The 13,965-nt window shown below is 45.2% G+C and overlaps 1 protein-coding gene and 1 long non-coding RNA gene across 6 annotated transcripts in view; one reads left to right on the forward strand and one right to left on the reverse strand.

Annotated features, from left to right (window-relative positions):
* Positions 1-221: 221 nt before the first annotated feature.
* LOC122496508 lies at positions 222-6,591 on the reverse strand. Its single transcript, XR_006300836.1, has 3 exons — positions 6,429-6,591; positions 5,526-5,718; positions 222-1,896 (listed from the first exon to the last, which is right to left on the reverse strand). It is a non-coding gene; the product is annotated as an uncharacterized LOC122496508 (long non-coding RNA).
* Positions 6,592-6,651: 60 nt separating this feature from the next.
* Positions 6,652-13,965, forward strand: part of ATRN (attractin) — a 160,957-nt gene continuing 153,643 nt past the window's right edge. For all 5 annotated transcript variants that reach the window (XM_043602787.1, XM_043602788.1, XM_043602789.1 and 2 more), the window contains exon 1: positions 6,652-7,128. In XM_043602787.1, the coding sequence (XP_043458722.1) occupies positions 6,752-7,128 (377 nt within the window). In that variant the 5' untranslated portion in view covers positions 6,652-6,751. The remainder of the gene's footprint in view (positions 7,129-13,965) is intronic.

Below are 13,965 nucleotides of genomic sequence, written 5' to 3' on the forward strand. Positions count from 1 at the left end.
GCCTGCTTAAGATTCTCTCTCTCCCTCTGCCCCTCCCCTGCTCATAGACGTGCTCCCTCTCTCTCTCTCTCTCTCTCTCTCTCTCTCTCTCTCTCTCTCTCTCAAGAAAAAAAAAAAAAAGAAAATCACAGACTATTGAGAAAAGATTGATATATTTATATACATTAAAGATAACTATTTATTAGATGATACTATAAAGAAAGTGGTACTTGTTACACATATAATGAAGAAAAGACTAGTATCTGAATATAGAAGTGACACTCACAAATCCGTAAGAAAAAGAAGCAATTCAAAGAAAAGTGGGCAAAGGATACGAATGCTCACTTCACAGAAGGGGAGACCTAAATGGTCAATAAACAAATAAAAAACTGATCAACCAGTGTCTCTCTGTGTTGGTCCCCTCAGTAATTAACACTCTCTCCCCTAGCAGATATTAACAATGGCTGACTGGAGTTGGTATATAAATACCTGTAAACACCCTTGCCCCCTTGCCTCTCTGAGACATGTGTCCTGTACCACTTCCCAGAGTTCCCTCTGTGGAATTTCCCTGTGGAATGGCTCACACTAGTCACTGACTAATAACACATTCTGTATTGATTTTCTTCCCTTCCCTGTTTCACTTCCCTACTCTCCTGTTTCCTGGGATTACATCCCACATTAACCTTGAATTCTTGCCTCAGGGCTTTCTTTCGGGAGAACCTAAGCTAACAGAAGAGTGTTCAAGCTTCCTTGCCAGTATCAGACACAGTCTTGAGCCCTGGCAATTCTGTGAGAATTTCATGCACAAAAAGAAGCTATAGCCTTGAAATGCATATGGGAGAAAGGGGTCTGATGGCTTCAAACAAACCCTAAGGGTGGGAGGCTCAGACCAGTGGCCATAGGAATACACTTCAAAGCTACCCCAAGCCCAGGACTCTTGCAGGTCTGCTTTCTTTCTGTCCTCTTTCAACTCTGTACGTAATCAATGCCCTTGGCCCTGACTCACTGAGTTCATAGCTAAACTCTCCCTGTTGTTTGAGTCATTTTTGATATGCTGATCTGGCTTTAGCCTGTTTAACTTGGTAAATAAACACTGCAATCTGGGCCATATCTCTAGCCACAGACCATGCTTTTGGTGAGCTGGTTCTGTACACAGGGTTATCTGCTACCCCTCCTCCATACTGGGGTTCTGGCCGCGGTCATAGTACAAGTGAACACAAGAACCACCTCCCTGTAATGAAGGCTGCATTGCTGCCAGTGGCTTCTCGGATGATGGGAGTTTATGCCAATGGCTTGACAGCAACATGAGATGGGGACCTCTGTGTGGGCATCAGAAGCCTTGATCACAACACTGGCAGCAGTTAATATCAGTGCCTTGGGCAAGCACTAGCAATAGAGACGGTGTTTCTGGCTGCACCAGCACAGTGGCCTTTCATGGGAGCCAGCTTAGAGAGTTGGTTTCTCTATGAGCCAAAGCAGGAAACAAGGAAATGGACATCTTCCACGGGTTTGCCATACTGTCTCAGCAGTAGTATCTTCTGTTATGGTGTTGGGTATATTTAGGGGGACTTCCAAATTCTTGTGGCCTGTGTTACTTACCTACTGCTGTAAGACAAACTGCCCCCAAATTTAGTGGCCTACAACAATTTATTATCTTCACAGTTTTTATGGGTCAGAAATTCAGGAACAGCTTGACTAGGCAATTCTGGCTCAGGGTCTTTTGTGAGGTCTCAGTCAAGATGTTGGCCAGGACTGGCATCATCTGAAGCCCTGACAGGGGCCAAAGGATCCATTTCCAAGTTGTCTTACACACGTCTGGTAAGTATGTGCTGGTTCTTGGTGGCAGGTTCCCGTTCCTCCCCACCTGTGCCTCTCCACAGGCTGCTCAAGTGTCTTCATGACATGATGGCTGGCTTCCTCCAAAGCAAATGAAGAGAGGACAGGGAGGAGAGGGAGAGGGAGAATGTGAAGGAGAGGAAGAAGGGAAGGAGAAACTATCCTTTGTATGACCTAGCTTCAGAATATACATAGTATAATTCTACCACATTCAAGTTGTTAGAAGAGAGTCACTAAGTCTGGCCTTTATTCTACAGAGAGGAATTAAACTCCAACTTTTAATGAGAATATCAAAGAATTTGTGGAAATTTCTTTTATTTAAAAAAAATTTTTTTTTGAATGTTTATTTTTGAGAGAGAGAGAGAGAGAGAGAGAGAGAGACAGAACATGAGCTGGGGAGGGGCAGAGACAGAGAGGGAGACAGAGAATCCAAAGCAGGCTCCAGGCTCCGAGCTGTCAGCACAGAGCCCGATGCAGGGCTCAAACTCACAAGCCATGAGATCATGACCTGAGCCGAAGTTGGACGCTCAATCGACTGAGCCACCCGGGCACCCCTGTGGACATTTCTTTTAAAGCACCATCTTGTTTTTAAGTTTAATAACTAATTGTAACTTGGATTATAAGGTTTTTTTCAAGTCCTCTGTCCTTTGAGTTGCTATAAAGGCCACTTCCTGTATTCATGGGGCTTACCTATGGCAGCCACCAGGAGCTCTGACAACAGCTAAGGGGGCTAATCCTATGCTCCCAGATCAAGGATCCCTGAACATTTACTTGTAGAGCCTCCCAAGTACTATAGGGATCTTATGTTTGTAAGTTGACCTATCCTTCACACAGGAGCTACCATTGCTACCATTGTGTTTCTTCCAAACCCTCAGGATCAACCTTTTTCACAGGCAATATAGTACCTTACGTGTTAGGTAAGATTCTGATATCTATAATTAGGGAATTGCTTTGTTCCAAATAGATGAAGAGTGTAAGAAGATCCTTGACATAAAAGATGTTGATTTTTCCAATAGTACAGAGTGAAGTCTCTTAATAGTGAAGTCTCTTAAGAGTCTCTTAAGAGTGAGACTTCTTAACAGAAGTCTCTTAAGAGTGAAGTCTCTTGATACTTAGGGAAGGTCAGACAGCTTGATCAGATAGATCTTACCAGGGCGGCATTCATCCTTACAATCCAGTGCTCCATAAATATTTGTTGTATACAGTAGACTGATACCCCTCCCCAATTTTTTTTTGGATCTTTCTTATGGCTGTGATTGTTGGCTGGCTGCCAAATGAGATTTGTATACAAAACAATGCCTTCTTGTCTCAAGGTGGAATCAACTCTTAGATACAATCTATGTCTTAAGGCTCTCCATAGGTTTAGGCTGCCGCTTGACTCCAGATAAGACCACATCTTTGCTTAGCTCCCTTCCCTATCTGTCCTGCTTCCTTCATTGCCTTTGTCCAGAGAGCACTCTCATAATAAATCCTGTTTCGGGCTCTGCTTCTAAGGAAACTGACCTAAGACAATGCATGAGTAAAAGCCAAACAATTGTTAAAAACATCCATGTCCATGACCTGGAGACAATGCAAAGATATAGAAAATGATGACATGAAATTAGAGAGAGCAAAGGGCATACAAACAGAGAGAATGCCTTTCCTGAGTTTTAAAAAAAAAAAAAAAAGAAGGAAAAAATGGGCAGAGGTAACTTCAAACCGTCTTAGTGGATACAAACCTCCTTGGCCACGCAGTTGGTGAGGACTCTGTTATGTGGAGTCTGGACTTAAAGCAGTTCCAGGAATTTTTTGCCATTGGAATTCCTTGCCATTAACATTACAATTTCTAGGTCCTGGAAGTGGCCACCTTGAAAGGACTAGTGGAGAAAATGATGGTGTGGGATTTCAGATAGAACAGTCATAGAGTGTTGGTGGTAAGGTGTAAGGAGTCCAGCAGACATGCTTCTGGAGCAGCAATGACCCTTTTCAGGAAGAATGACCCAACGATCAGAACCCTCTGTGTATAATATATAAATGACTCATTGTACATCCTATATGTATGTACAATTACACAGCCATTGTTAATCAAGTTTACCTTAAAGACTTACTCTTATCTTTGGAGGCAGGAAGTTACAGAGTATTTTGGGAATTTATTGCAGTCCTAAAACAAACCATCCCCAAACTCAGTGGCTTAGAGAAGTACATTTATTTATTTTGCTCATGTATCCGCGGTTTGGGTGGGTTAGCAGAGGTGGCACCCCCTCTGCTGCATTAGTGTCTGGGGCCTTCACTGGGAAGAACGGAACGGCTAGGGTCCGGAATGGCTGCGGCTGCTTCCTTGCAATATGGCAGTATCAGATTAGCTGGGCTTCTTTTATGGCAGCTGGATTTCCTCAGAGCAAGTGTTCGAAGGCACTCAGAAAGAAGCAGCAAAACTTCTTGGACCTTGATTCAGAAGTTTCAGTATTTCACTTCCACCACAGTCTACTGGTGCAACAAACACTAAGACCAGCCCAGATTCAAGGAGTTGGGGGAATTAGTCCCCATCTTTCCATGGAAGGAGTGTAAAACAATTTGTAGCCATCTTTAATTCCATCATGCAAAAGTATAAAGTGCAGGAGACTCTTTGACAACAGTAAAGGAGAAAGAAGATTGCAGTATTTCCCTGCATAGTCAAGGTAAGATTTTGTTTGTTTTTTATTAAAAAATTTTTTTTTAGCGTTTATTCATTTTTGAGATACAGAGAGACAGAGTGTGAGCGGGCAGGGGCAGAGAGAGGGAGACACAGAATCTGAAGCAGGCTCCAGGCTCTGAGCTGTCAGCACAGAGCCTGACATGGGGCTCGAACTCACGAACTGCTAGATCACGACCTGAGTGGAAGTCGGACGCTTAACCGACTGAGCCACTCAGGCGTCCCAGATTTTGTTTTTTTAAGGCAAGATCATTTAAGCAAAACATGGCTAAGGAAAGAGAACCAGAGAAGGGAGTAGATTAAAGAGGAAAACATTTGCTGTACCAAGGTTCTAGGGCAGCCATATTGCTGCCCTGTGGACGCAAACCATTTTCTCTTATCTCTGAGTATTCGTAAAATTATGTGAAACTTCACAGCCTGGCTTCAGTTTTGCTGTGAAGAAAGAAGGGAAAGTCTGGTTCCATTTCTGGCCTGGGGGAGTAGGGAGAGCAGTGCTTCCTGAAGCCAGGGCATGGCTTCATGTAAGCCACCTCCATCTGACTGGGTTCTTGCCAGAGGGTAGGGCCATGTCTTCCATCCCCACCTCATTCTACACAGCCCCTGTAGGACACTGCAGCAAAAACCACCCCCAAACCAGAATGCCTGTGGTAGGGCCTAAGCTGAACAATGTGTTTTGTGTAACAATAGGAGGGATGTGTGGGTGGAGAGCTGAGGGCGGAGACTGGTGGGCTGTTAGGCTTCACCTGCCTTGAAGTGGATACACAGGAAGGTAGGTCAGGACCTAGGTATGAGTATGGGGGTATATTCTAGAATTCTGAGCTCTAAGGTAAAGCAAAAGTGGGTTTCTTTGTTTCCCAGGGACTGCAGGGTGCTCAAACTCTGAGCTGACCCAGGAATATTCCTCACAACACCAGGCTTATGTCAGACAATGTCTGGTTATCTATTGCTGAGTAATAAACCTCTCCAAAACTTAGAGGCTTCAACTGACAGCCAGTTTCTCGCTCAGGATTTTGGAAAAGGCACAGGAGGAAAGACTTACCTCTGTTCCAAGTAATGAGGAAAGCTCAGATGGCTGGGACAACCTAGGTGGCTTCTTCCCTCAATGACTGGTCCCTCAGCTGGTATGGGTTCACCAGGTACATGTGTCTGGGACTTCACTTCTCGGTGGTAACTGGGTCTCGACTTCTCCATGTCTCAGGGCCTTTCCCTCTCTATGTCTCTGTGTCATCTTTCTACAGCAAGGTGGAAGAGGGGGAGCAGCTCAGGATTATCAAAATCAAAATCAAGGTTACCAGGTATTCTCAAAGCTCCTATCTGTAATTGGCACGGTCACTTCTGCCACGTTCTGCCATTGGTTACATCGAATCACAGGTCCAGTCCAGATTCCAGGGTTGACGACCACACAAGGTTACACTGTCAGGAGGTTTGTTTCACTGGGGCCACCAAAGTAACAAACTACCTGACAAGAAGGGCTCTAGGTGCAGATGTGTGCGGTGGGCTGAGGGTGCTGGACTCTCTTAAGAGGTATTTGAGAACATATAGTGCAAAGTAAGATAACCCCAAATTTCCTCCCCAGAATTAAGGGTGGGGGCTCTGGTCGGCCACTGGATCGGCCTGAATCAAGGAAGCTGAACTCTTCACTCAAGAGTACTGGGCATTTATTGCGCATAGCCTATGCGCTGGGGTTAATACACGTGTTACTTCGTTGTCCCTACTTTACAGAGAGGAAAGCAGAGGCTGGTGCGCAGCACTCTTTCTACAGTACCGCACACCACGACGAAGCCTTCTAGGCCCCTTCTGCCCCGCAGGTGGTCCCCCGCAGGCAGAGCGATGACACACGCCGGGGTCTCCGGAAGGGCAGTCCTCAACACAGCCGGCTTTGCTAGCAGAGCGGACGGCTCCCAGGCAGCCAACGGTAAGAGGCTGCCTCAGGGATGCTAACCCGTCGCCGGGGCACCAAGAGAAGGCTAAGAACCGGAGCGCAAAGGCGCCTCTGACCCGAGGGGGAAGGGGGGTCTCAGCAAGCGGTAGACCAAGGGTCAGACACCCCCCTCCAAGGCCGCGGGTGCGAGAGGACGGCCCGCGCGCCGCGCGCCGCCCACGCACGCACGCACCGCTCCGCCTACCGCGCAGCTCTGGCCCCGCCCCCAGGATTGACCGCCCGAGCCACCGTCCGCACAGCCCCGCCCCGCACGGCCAGGCAAAGCGGAGCCGGCCGTGCGGTGTGTGTATGTGTTCGCGGGGCGCCGTCTCAGCCCCGGGAAGATGGTGGCGGCGGCGGCGGCGACTAAGGCGAGGCTGAGGAGCAGGACGGCGGCGACAGCGCTTGCGGGCAGGAACGGCGGGCAGCGCTGGGACTGGGACGCGACCGGGGCTGGGAGGCCGGGGCTGGGGGCCGGGCTGCGCCTCCCGCGGCTGCTGCTGCTGCTGCTGCTGCTGCTCCCGCCGCCGCTGCTGCTGCTGCCCTGGGCGGCCGAGGCCGCGGCAGCGGCGTCGGCGGTGTCGGGCTCAGCCGCAGCCGAGGCCAAGGAATGTGACCGACCCTGTGTCAACGGCGGCCGCTGCAACCCTGGCACCGGCCAGTGCGTCTGTCCCACCGGCTGGGTGGGCGAGCAATGCCAGCACTGCGGGGGCCGCTTCAGGTGAGTGGGGGGTGGTGTTGGAGGGTCAGGCCCAGAGGGAGACTGAGGCTAAGGGGCGCCGAGATGGCTCCAGGCCGGAGGCAGATGCCGGACAGTAAGTGGGGAGGGTACGGCCGCCCCTCGGTGTTTGAGGACCATTTGCTTCCGAGGAGATCATCGTCTCTGGCCTAGGGTTGTCTTGTACTGGAAGATGAAAAGGTTCGAGGCACGGGTGGAGGCACTACAGAGGGATTTGGGTGCGGCGGGTACATGAGAAGAAAGCTTAGGGTCCCGAAGAGTGTCAAAGCCAGTCCTTGAAACTGGGCCGCTTTCGGATAAACGGGGTATAAAAGAAAAGAGAGCTAGTCTTTAAGTAACACTTCGTTTTAACGTCTCCTTGTTCCCTAGGGCCTGATGAGTTCTCCGACTCATTGGAGATGTAGGGTACTCTGAAGAAACAGGGCCCTGGAAGTGATTTGTTGGCTGGAGATAGAAGGAAAAGGTTAGGATTGTGAGATATTAGAGATAGAATCAGTGGTTGTTGGCTAGAGGAAAGTGAAGAGACTCGCCTTTTGAAGCTCACTAGAGGTGGCTGATTGGAACAGGATGGAGAGGGCATAGAAGGAGGTTCCTGTATGCCCTGGTTTCTGGAGAATATGGAGTTCTGAGTTGGCCTGGTTTGGGACAGTACCTCCTGGAGAGATCATTAATTCATTAATTAAAAGTTATCTGTTATTTGCTTCAGTTGTGAAAGGATTTCCAGGTAATGCAGACAAACAAATAGATTAGCTAGACTTTGACCTAGTCCACCTGGAATTTGGAATACAGTAAGAGAAAGATAGGTACACAAATGACCCTAGTCACCAGGACTACGGAGTCATTCATGCCTTTGGCAGATTTTACTAAACATTTTTGATGTCAGATGTGGAGGAGTGGGGAAATATGGAAACCAAGACAGAGGGTCCCTGCTCTCATGGATCTTACATTCCAGTGGGGGAGACAGGCAGTTAATAAGTAAATAAGCAAATAAGTAAAGAAAAAATGAACCAGATAATTTCAGATAATAGTAAAATGCTGTCAAGAAAATAAAACAGGATGACCTGATAGAAAATTATAACCAGTGAGTAACTTTAGGAGGAACTCTCATTTGAAGTGACATTTGATCAGACCTAAATGAAATAATGGAGAACCTGTGGGAATTCAGGGAGGGAGGTTGTGACGAGCTGGGGGAATGCAAAGAAGACTTCGAGAAAGAAGCGACATTGGATTTGAGCATTTGAAGCAAAATAGGATTTGGAAATGTATAGCTGGGAAAAAGAAAATTCCAGATGGGAGGAAGGATGCAAGCAAAATTGTGGAACCCAGAAAGCAAAGTATTGCTGGTACCAGCGTGTATAGAAGAGAGCTGTGAGAGGGATCTTTGGAATGGTAGAACTGTAGACTCATGTAATGTCAGATCTTCAGGGGAACTCAGAAACATTGAGGAGATGAGCTGTTTATTGTTAGGGAGTAACCAAGTGATTTCATGACCTGTGTGTAGTGGGGGCTGGCCTTGTAACTTTTTTTTTTTTTAAGTTCATTTTTGAGAGAGAGAGATAATGCACAGGAGGGGCAGAGAGAGAGGGAATCCGAAGCAGGCTCCAAGCCATCAGCACAGAGCCCGATGTGGGGCTTGATCCTGTGAACCGGGAGATCATGACCTTAGCCAAAATCCAAGAGTCAGATGCTTAACCAACTGAGCCACCCAGTCGCCCTGTGGCCTTGTAACTTAGGGTGTTCTGATTTATGAATTATGTTAATTGACTCATATTTGTTGAGGGCTCCTCTGGGGTAAGTTGTGAGATACAGTGGCAAACAAGACCAACATAGTCCTGCTCTTATGGAGCTTACATTCTAGCTTGGGAATAGGAAATCTAATAACTGATTTATTATTATTTTGCTTGAGGCTATGGAAGAAAGGATAGAGGACAAACAGAGGACTTAGTTTGGAATGGTAAGGCTAGTGGCTGAATAAGTGACTTCTGAGTTGAGATTTGAAGGGTAGGATAGCACTGCCTATGTGAGGAGTGGGGTGCTAAAGGGCCAGCATGTCCAGAGGCTTGGGATGAAGGGGATCATGGCAAGCTGGATAGAAGGCCAGAGAGCTGAAGCAGAGAGCAAATGGGAGCATGGCAAGACTGGAGAGATAGGCAGGGGCCAGGCCATGTGAAGCCCTGTAGGTTGAGTTGAGAATTTTGACCTTTAGCTATCGAGCAGTGGAATGGCATAGTTCACTCTCATTTTCATGGCATTACAGGATTTTAGATTGGAGCCAGAGCAGGAATGGCCTGAAAGTAAGGCCAGAGCATTTTGAATTTGAAGATCTTCTAAGATCAAGTGAATGGGTGGTTGTGTCAGAGGAGAGTCCTTTAAGTTCTGAGAATCTGGAATGCTGTGGAAGGGAGTGGGGGCCCACAGGGTGTGGAGGAACATGCATAGCAAGATCTGTCTGTCTACTCTTCAGAGTATGTGGACTCATTGGGCACCTGGGTGGGGGCTGGCCTGGGTCAGGAAGGCAGTAATGAGAACCTGAGATAGGCTGTGGGAATGGAGGCAGGGTGGGTGCTAGGTGGTATTGCAGAGGTAAAAGACAGGTCTTGCTTTGAAACTGGTTCATTCTTGGGAAGGGAGGGGGATGGTGAGGGAAAGCAAACTAGATCCTATCTTGGGCGACTGAGAAGGTAGTAATACCATTAACAGACATAGGGACACAGGAGGAGATTTTATGCACACTGAGATTGGGTGCTCTTAGGCTATCCACTTAGCAGGACAGGTGTAAGCATTGGGGTCGTTTGTGTATGAGGGAGATTGCCAGGGAGAAAGAGCAGGGGTCTCTTGTAGTCCAGAGGATTGGAGAAGAGCCACTTGTTATAGGGAATAAGCAGTCCTGACACTGGTTGTCTCAGATGGTGTCATGCATGAGTGAAGGGGCACCCCTGGTCTTTGTGGATGCTCTGTTTGAGCAGGTTGGAGGCGGTGTCACTGCTCTTTCCTGGGCAAACAGTTATGACTTTGGTCCTGATAATTCCAGTATATTTTATAGGCTTCTGGAATTTGCGTTTTTAAAAATGAAAGTAAGAGGAACTTAATGTCTCTGGCCTTTTAAAAAACTTTCATTAAATTGGTAGTGGAAGGATTCTTTTAGGGGAAGACTGAAATGTTGGTTTTGATTATAGTGGTACGTGTCTTGATTTAACTCACAGACCTTTTTGTTATTAAATGAAGAGACATTCAAATGAATACCTTTCTGGTTTGGAATGGCATCAAGTCAGTGTGTTTTTTAAATCTTTCTAGTTCCATAATTCCTGTGTGAAAATTGTAGTTATAAGGTCTTTTCTGTTAATTGAAAGGAATGTAAGATAATAAGAGGAGTAGATTTCACTGAAGTTATCGCTGGATGCATACTATGTGCCAGGGACCTGGCCAAATGTTTTCATATGCATTGTGCCATTTAATCTTCTGGACAACTCTGAGGGTGTCGTATAAAATTTGTGTTATTATGTGGTTGCAGTTAGAAAATCACTTAATTTTTTTTCCAAATGAAAGTTCCTACAGAAATGATTAATCACAGAGGATTTTATTATTGGTGTCAGTTTAGTAAAAATTACTATGGAATCTTTGATGGATGATTTCTAAAGCAGTGCCAGTTTCATTTATTTTTATGTTAGCATTCATAATTCAGTGATCATTTTTTTTTTTTTAATTTATTTGAGGGGGAGGGGCAGAGAGAGAATCCCTGACGCGGGGCTCAATCCCACGAACCACGAGATAATGACCTGAACAGAAATCGAGAGTCAGATGCTTAACCGACCAAGCCACCCGGGCACCTCATCAGTGATCATTTTCTTCTATTTGTGACCTCACCATTGAAATTTTTCTTTGGAGGATAAATACATGCCACCAAATTAGAAATAAAGATAGTAAGCCCATTTATGAAATTAATTGCATTTAATTCTTCTATCAAGTGGAAGTTTCAGGAGGATAGACTACAATAGCCTAGTGAATGGGAGCCTTGTAATTACCCAGGATATTAAGAACTTCCCTTCCCTAGAAGGAAAAAATATGCAGCACCTGGCTCATTCAGTTGGAAGAGCGTGAGTCTCTTGATCTCAGGGTCATAAGTTCAAGCCCCACGTTGGGCGTAGAAATTATTTACAACAAATTTTAAAAAACGAAAGAAAGAGAAAGAAAGAAAAGAAATAGGCATTTATTGAGCATCTATTTTGTGCCGGGCATGTGGGGTGATGGTGGTATTAGTCGCAGCAGTAGCTGCCACCAGCGTTTTTCCCATTTTTTTCTAGGTGTTGCGTCAAGTGCCATTTAGAAATTACTTATTTCAATCCTTAGAGTGAAGTTATTCCCATTTCACGGATGGGTGAACTGAAGCTTGGAGATACTGAGTAACTTGCTCCAGCTTATACAACTTGTGAAAAAACTGGACTGGGATTTGAATTCAGGCCTTGTTAATTCCTATACCTTGCTTTCCATTGTACCATTTGTCCTCTCATTTTTTTCTGAGTCCAGTCACCCTTTATGAACATTCTTTGGAAGGGTTTCCTGATGCCATTAAGAAACAAAGGAGGAAAAATAGATTTATTGCAGCAATATGCTGGCATTAAAATAAACAAACAAACAAACCAAAGGAAAAAACAAACCCTTAACTTACTCGAACCTGTTTGGCTACTGATCAGGGACATGTATACCTATATGAAAGGAAATGTCTGGAAAATAAAATTTGAAAAAAGAAAAAGGTAAAAAAAATTTTTTTTTGTTTTGGTTTATCATAACTACTAAGCAGTATTAACTTGAAGCCCTAAATTTATGTTCATGAGTCAAATAGACTTGTCTGTGTTCCCCAGTAGAATATAAGCTCCATGAGCTCTGGCTTCCCAGAGCCTAGAACAGTGCCTAGGACATGGTGCACAATAAATATTTGTGGAATGAAAGAATAAAATTCTGCAATATCTTTTTTATGACTTACAAAAAAAGTCATCCTTACCTGTATGATTGCCATCTGTGTCTTTTGTTCTCATAAATCTCAGGCACTTCTTTGCCTTCTGTATGCTGGGCATCTTTTTTGGGATGTTTTATAGTAAGCCATCTGAGACAAACTTTTATCCTCATGGAAAAAAAGAGTCTTTTCCTTTATACTCTCTTATTTCAGTAGTCAATCCTGCGAAATAACCAAAGGTCAAAACTAAAGAGTAATTCTTTGCTTTTCCTGTTTATTCTCTCTAAAGTCTTAAAATTGTGTTCCTTCGCACTCCTGCTGCTGCTGTCCTAGATCATCTGGCCCTTCACCTCCTTGCTGACCTGCCTCTGTTGCACCCTGACTGGTCTCTTGCACCTCCAGAGTCCATTCAACACTTTGTCATAGGAATCCCCTGAAAATGTGTGTCAACGGTCTTGCTCAGAAACCTCTTTTCTTTTTCTACTCCTCTTATTACCTGGAAAATGCCCCTCAGCAGAAGGCTCCCACTGCCCCAAACACATTCTTTTTTCCCTAATCATATTCATCTACTTTGTAGTTTTTCTGCATATTTGCTAAATTTAACACCTTTCCTTCTTGCCGCCCCCATATTCTTTTTCTCTCCTTATCTAGATTCTACCTCAAAGCCTGTCTTCAGTTCTCTATAATCTGTTATAGACCATTTTCTGAAATCATACCCATTATCTTTTTCTGAGATGAGTTATCAGCCTGTTCAATACATAGAAGCTTTTGAATGATTATTATGTGTTAGGTGCTGTTCACTTGCCTTGATATAAAGGTGGGTAAGAAAGCCTTGCTATCCCGTTGGAGAGCTCATAATTCTGAAGGGAGGACAGCTATGTGCACAGGCAATTTAAAATTTAATAATAAAAATGCAAGCAGTATGTGGTGCTGGACTTATACATAGTGAGAGGGGCCATGGTGGAAGGCATCACAAAGAAGAGAACATTTGGGCAGATCTGAGGTTTAGTGTGAATAGACAGACCATCTGGGAGAGGTGAGCATTCCAGAAGGAGAAAAGAGCATATACAAAGGCAAAGAATCATGGACTATCATCCTTACCTAAGTGTATTAGTTTCCTAGGTTTGTTGTAACAAAGTACCACAAACTGGGTAGCTTAAAACAACAGAAATTTAATTTCTTCCAGTTCTGGAGGTCACAAGTCTGAAATCAAGTGTCAGTAGTGTCATGTTCTCGCAGAAAGGTCTAAGGGAGAATCTGTTCCATGCCATTCTTAGCTGCTGGAATTGCCAGCAATCGTTAGCATTCCTTGGCTTGTAGATGCATCACTTTAGTCTCTGCCTCCATCACTTCAGATTCACATGACGCTTTCCCTGTGTGTCTCTTGTCTCGTAAGGATGCCAGTCATGTTGGATGTTTGAGTATGACCTCATCTTGAGTATATCTGCAACCTCTCTGTTTCTAAATAAGGTCACGTTTACAGGTACCGAGGGTTAGGACTCCAACATATCTTTTTGTGGGGCACAATTCAACCCACAGCACTTAGAGAACTGAACATGGATGTTGTTGGGGCATAACCTGTGAGGGATGTGTTGGAATGGTGTGAGCCTGGAAGGTGATAATGGCCTTTCCTCTTCCTTTCCCAACAACCTCCAGCTTCAGGGTGCATGCTTGACCTGGGCTAAGCCATCAGGGCATTCCAGCCTCTGCTTGTTAGGAGGTTTGAGGTAGGCATGTGATCTAAGCTGACTTAAAGTGAATCTCAGGACTTTTTCTGGAGAGCTGTCTCCTCTGGATATTTAATGAAAGGGATGCTTTGTCATGTTCTGCTTTGTGTGCTGAGGATATAAAACTTAGAAACTGTTATA

The sequence above is a fragment of the Prionailurus bengalensis genome, chromosome A3, assembly GCF_016509475.1.
Source record: "Prionailurus bengalensis isolate Pbe53 chromosome A3, Fcat_Pben_1.1_paternal_pri, whole genome shotgun sequence".
Lineage (NCBI taxonomy): Eukaryota > Metazoa > Chordata > Mammalia > Carnivora > Felidae > Prionailurus > Prionailurus bengalensis.